Raw genomic sequence first — 2,819 nt, 5'->3', positions numbered from 1 at the left:
CTGGAGCTACATATCAGAGGATGGTAAACAAAATGTTCAACCAACAAATTGGCAGAAACATGGAGGTATACGTAGACGATATGCTCGTCAAGAGTAAGGAAGAGCTTGCACATCTGAACGACCTGGAGGAGACTTTCGCAACCCTGAGAAAACACCAGATGAAGTTGAATCCAAACAAATGTGTTTTTGGGGTAGACTCGGGAAAATTCTTGGGATTCATGGTGTCCCAAAGAGGAATAGAAGCCAATCCAGAAAAAGTACAAGCTATCATTGACATGGCCCCACCCAAGACTGTCAAGGAGGTACAAAAACTTACAGGAAGGATAGCAGCTCTAAATAGGTTCGTCTCTAGGGCCACAGAAAAATGCCTGCCCTTTTTCAAAACCCTCAAGCAAGCTTTCGTTTGGACCGACGAATGCGAAGCAGCGTTCCAAGAGCTGAAGCGATACCTGAGCAGTCCACCTCTCCTGAGCCCGTCCAAAGGAGGGGAGAACCTATACTTGTACCTGGCGGTGTCAGCCTCGGCAGTCAGCGCAGCCTTGATTAGAGAAGAGGGCAAAAAGCAACTCCCGGTGTACTACGTCAGTCAGGCCTTTCAAGGAGCTGAGTTCAGATACCCGAGGATTGAAAAGATTGCGTTCGCGCTTATAGTAGCCTCGCGCAAGCTCAGGCCGTATTTCCAGTCAAATCCTATCCTTGTGATGACGGATCAGCCAATTAAGAAATCAATGAACAGACCAGAAGCAGCAGGGAGAATGGTCCAATGGGCAATCGAACTCAGCCAATTTGACATCGAGTACCATCCAAGAGCAGCCATCAAGGCACAAGCTCTGGCTGACTTCATCGCCGAATTCACTCTTCCAGACGAAGAAGGAACTACAGACGAAGTTGATAAATGGACAATACAGACAGATGGTTCGTCGGCCCAAAAGAGGGGGGGAGTAGGGGTCGTCATAACTACCCCCGACGGAGAAGTGATGAAGTATGGAGTTCAACTGGAATTCCCAGCCACCAATAATGAAGCCGAATATGAAGGAATATTGACGGGCTTGAGGCTTGGAAAAGCTCTTGGTGCCAAAAATTTGCTGGTCCAGAGTGATTCAAAGCTGGTAATCGGACAGATCAGTGGAGAGTACGAGGCAAAGGAGGAAAGGATGCAGAAATACCTTAAACTGACGAGGCAATTAACTCAGGAGTTCGACACAGTGGATTTCGTCCAGATACCAAGAAACCAGAATATTGAAGCTGACGAAGTGTCGAAACTAGCGTCGTCAGAAGCAGGAATGACAAGCACAGACGTGGCAATAGAAATTCAGAAATGCCCAAGTATTGAAGAGGTAGCAGTGCTCACCACCCAGGGAACAAACACCTGGATGACGCCCTTAATATCCTTCCTCCGAGACGGACACTTACCTCAGAATACTGACGAAGCCAGAAAGGTCAGAAAGAGAGCGGCTAGGTTCACGATCCTAAATGACGTCTTGTACAAGAGAGGCTTCTCTATGCCCTACCTGAAGTGCGTCGGCGAGGATGAGGCCAAATACATCCTAGAAGAAGTACACGGAGGAGTTTGTGGCGACCATGCCGGCCCCAGATCCCTAGTAAACAAGGTGATAAGAGCGGGGTACTTTTGGCCAACCATGCAGGGGGATGCTGCTAACCTCGTCAGAAGATGCAACAGATGCCAGCGGTACGGGAATGTACAACGGCTTCCAGCAGAGAAGATGACGACCATATCCTCCCCATGGCCATTCGCGCAATGGGGAATCGACATCGTCGGTCCTCTGCCCCAAGGTAAAGGTCAGGTAAAATTCCTTCTAGTTGCTATTGACTATTTCACAAAATGGGTTGAAGTAGAGGCCCTAGCAACCATCACTGAGGCTCGGATCCGGAGCTTCGTGTGGAAAAACATTATCTGTAGGTTCGGGATCCCTTTGACGATCATATCTGATAATGGGAAGCAGTTCGATAGCCAAGGCTTCAGAGAGTTCTGCTCGAACCTCGGGATCAAGAATCAGTTCTCATCCCCGGGACACCCCCAGGCAAATGGACAGACAGAAGTAACAAACAGGACGTTGCTCAAGATAATCAAAACCAAGCTCGACGAAGCAAAAGGTGCCTGGCCAGAAAAGCTGCCTAGTGTCTTGTGGGCATACAGGACTACAGCCAGAACCCCGACAGGAGAGACGCCCTTCAGGCTTACCTACGGCTCAGAAGCAGTGATCCCAGTAGAAGTTGGAGTAACAAGCATCAGGCGAGGAGCTTTTAGAGAGGGACTCAATGACGAGGGGCTGCGGTTCAACCTGGATTGCTTGGATGAAATAAGAGACAACGCGTCCAGTAGAATGACAAAGTATCAAAAGAAAATGGCCGAGTATTACAATAAGAGGGTCAAACTCAGGCGTCTGGCCATAGGGGACCTCGTCCTTCGCAAAGTCACTATAGCTACTAAAGACCATACTCAAGGGAAGCTGGGCCCTACATGGGAAGGGCCATATCGCGTCGTTCATTACTCTAGGCAAGGGAGTTACCATCTGGAAACTATGGACGGACGAAAGCTCCCTCGTCCTTGGAACATTGAGCATTTAAAGAAATACCATGAGTAAATGTAACACACGAATGCACTCATTACTGAAGTTAATAAAAGTATTATTCATTCAATGTTTGTGCGCAGGCAGTACAGGTCGACCATGAGGCCTATAAATCATTAAGTAACAAGATTCCGCCTTGACGGATGTAAGTTACTGACGACCATAATACTATGGTTAAAAAGACTAAGTAACAAGATTCCGCCTTGACGGATGTAAGTTACCGACGAC

General features: G+C 48.1%; 1 protein-coding gene across 1 annotated transcript; it reads left to right on the top strand.

Annotated features, from left to right (window-relative positions):
* The first annotated feature begins 218 nt into the window (after nt 1-218).
* LOC126696533 (uncharacterized) lies at nt 219-2,606 on the top strand. Its single transcript, XM_050393253.1, has 2 exons — nt 219-1,794; nt 1,855-2,606. The coding sequence occupies exons 1-2, from the start codon at nt 219-221 to the stop codon at nt 2,604-2,606; spliced, it is 2,328 nt and encodes a 775-aa protein (XP_050249210.1).
* The last annotated feature ends 213 nt before the right edge of the window (nt 2,607-2,819 follow it).

The sequence above is a fragment of the Quercus robur genome, chromosome 8 (genome assembly GCF_932294415.1).
Source record: "Quercus robur chromosome 8, dhQueRobu3.1, whole genome shotgun sequence".
In the NCBI taxonomy this organism is placed as follows: Eukaryota; Viridiplantae; Streptophyta; class Magnoliopsida; order Fagales; family Fagaceae; genus Quercus; species Quercus robur.
Note: the sequence above shows the minus strand (reverse complement) of the source record. Positions and strands in the feature narration are given on the sequence as shown.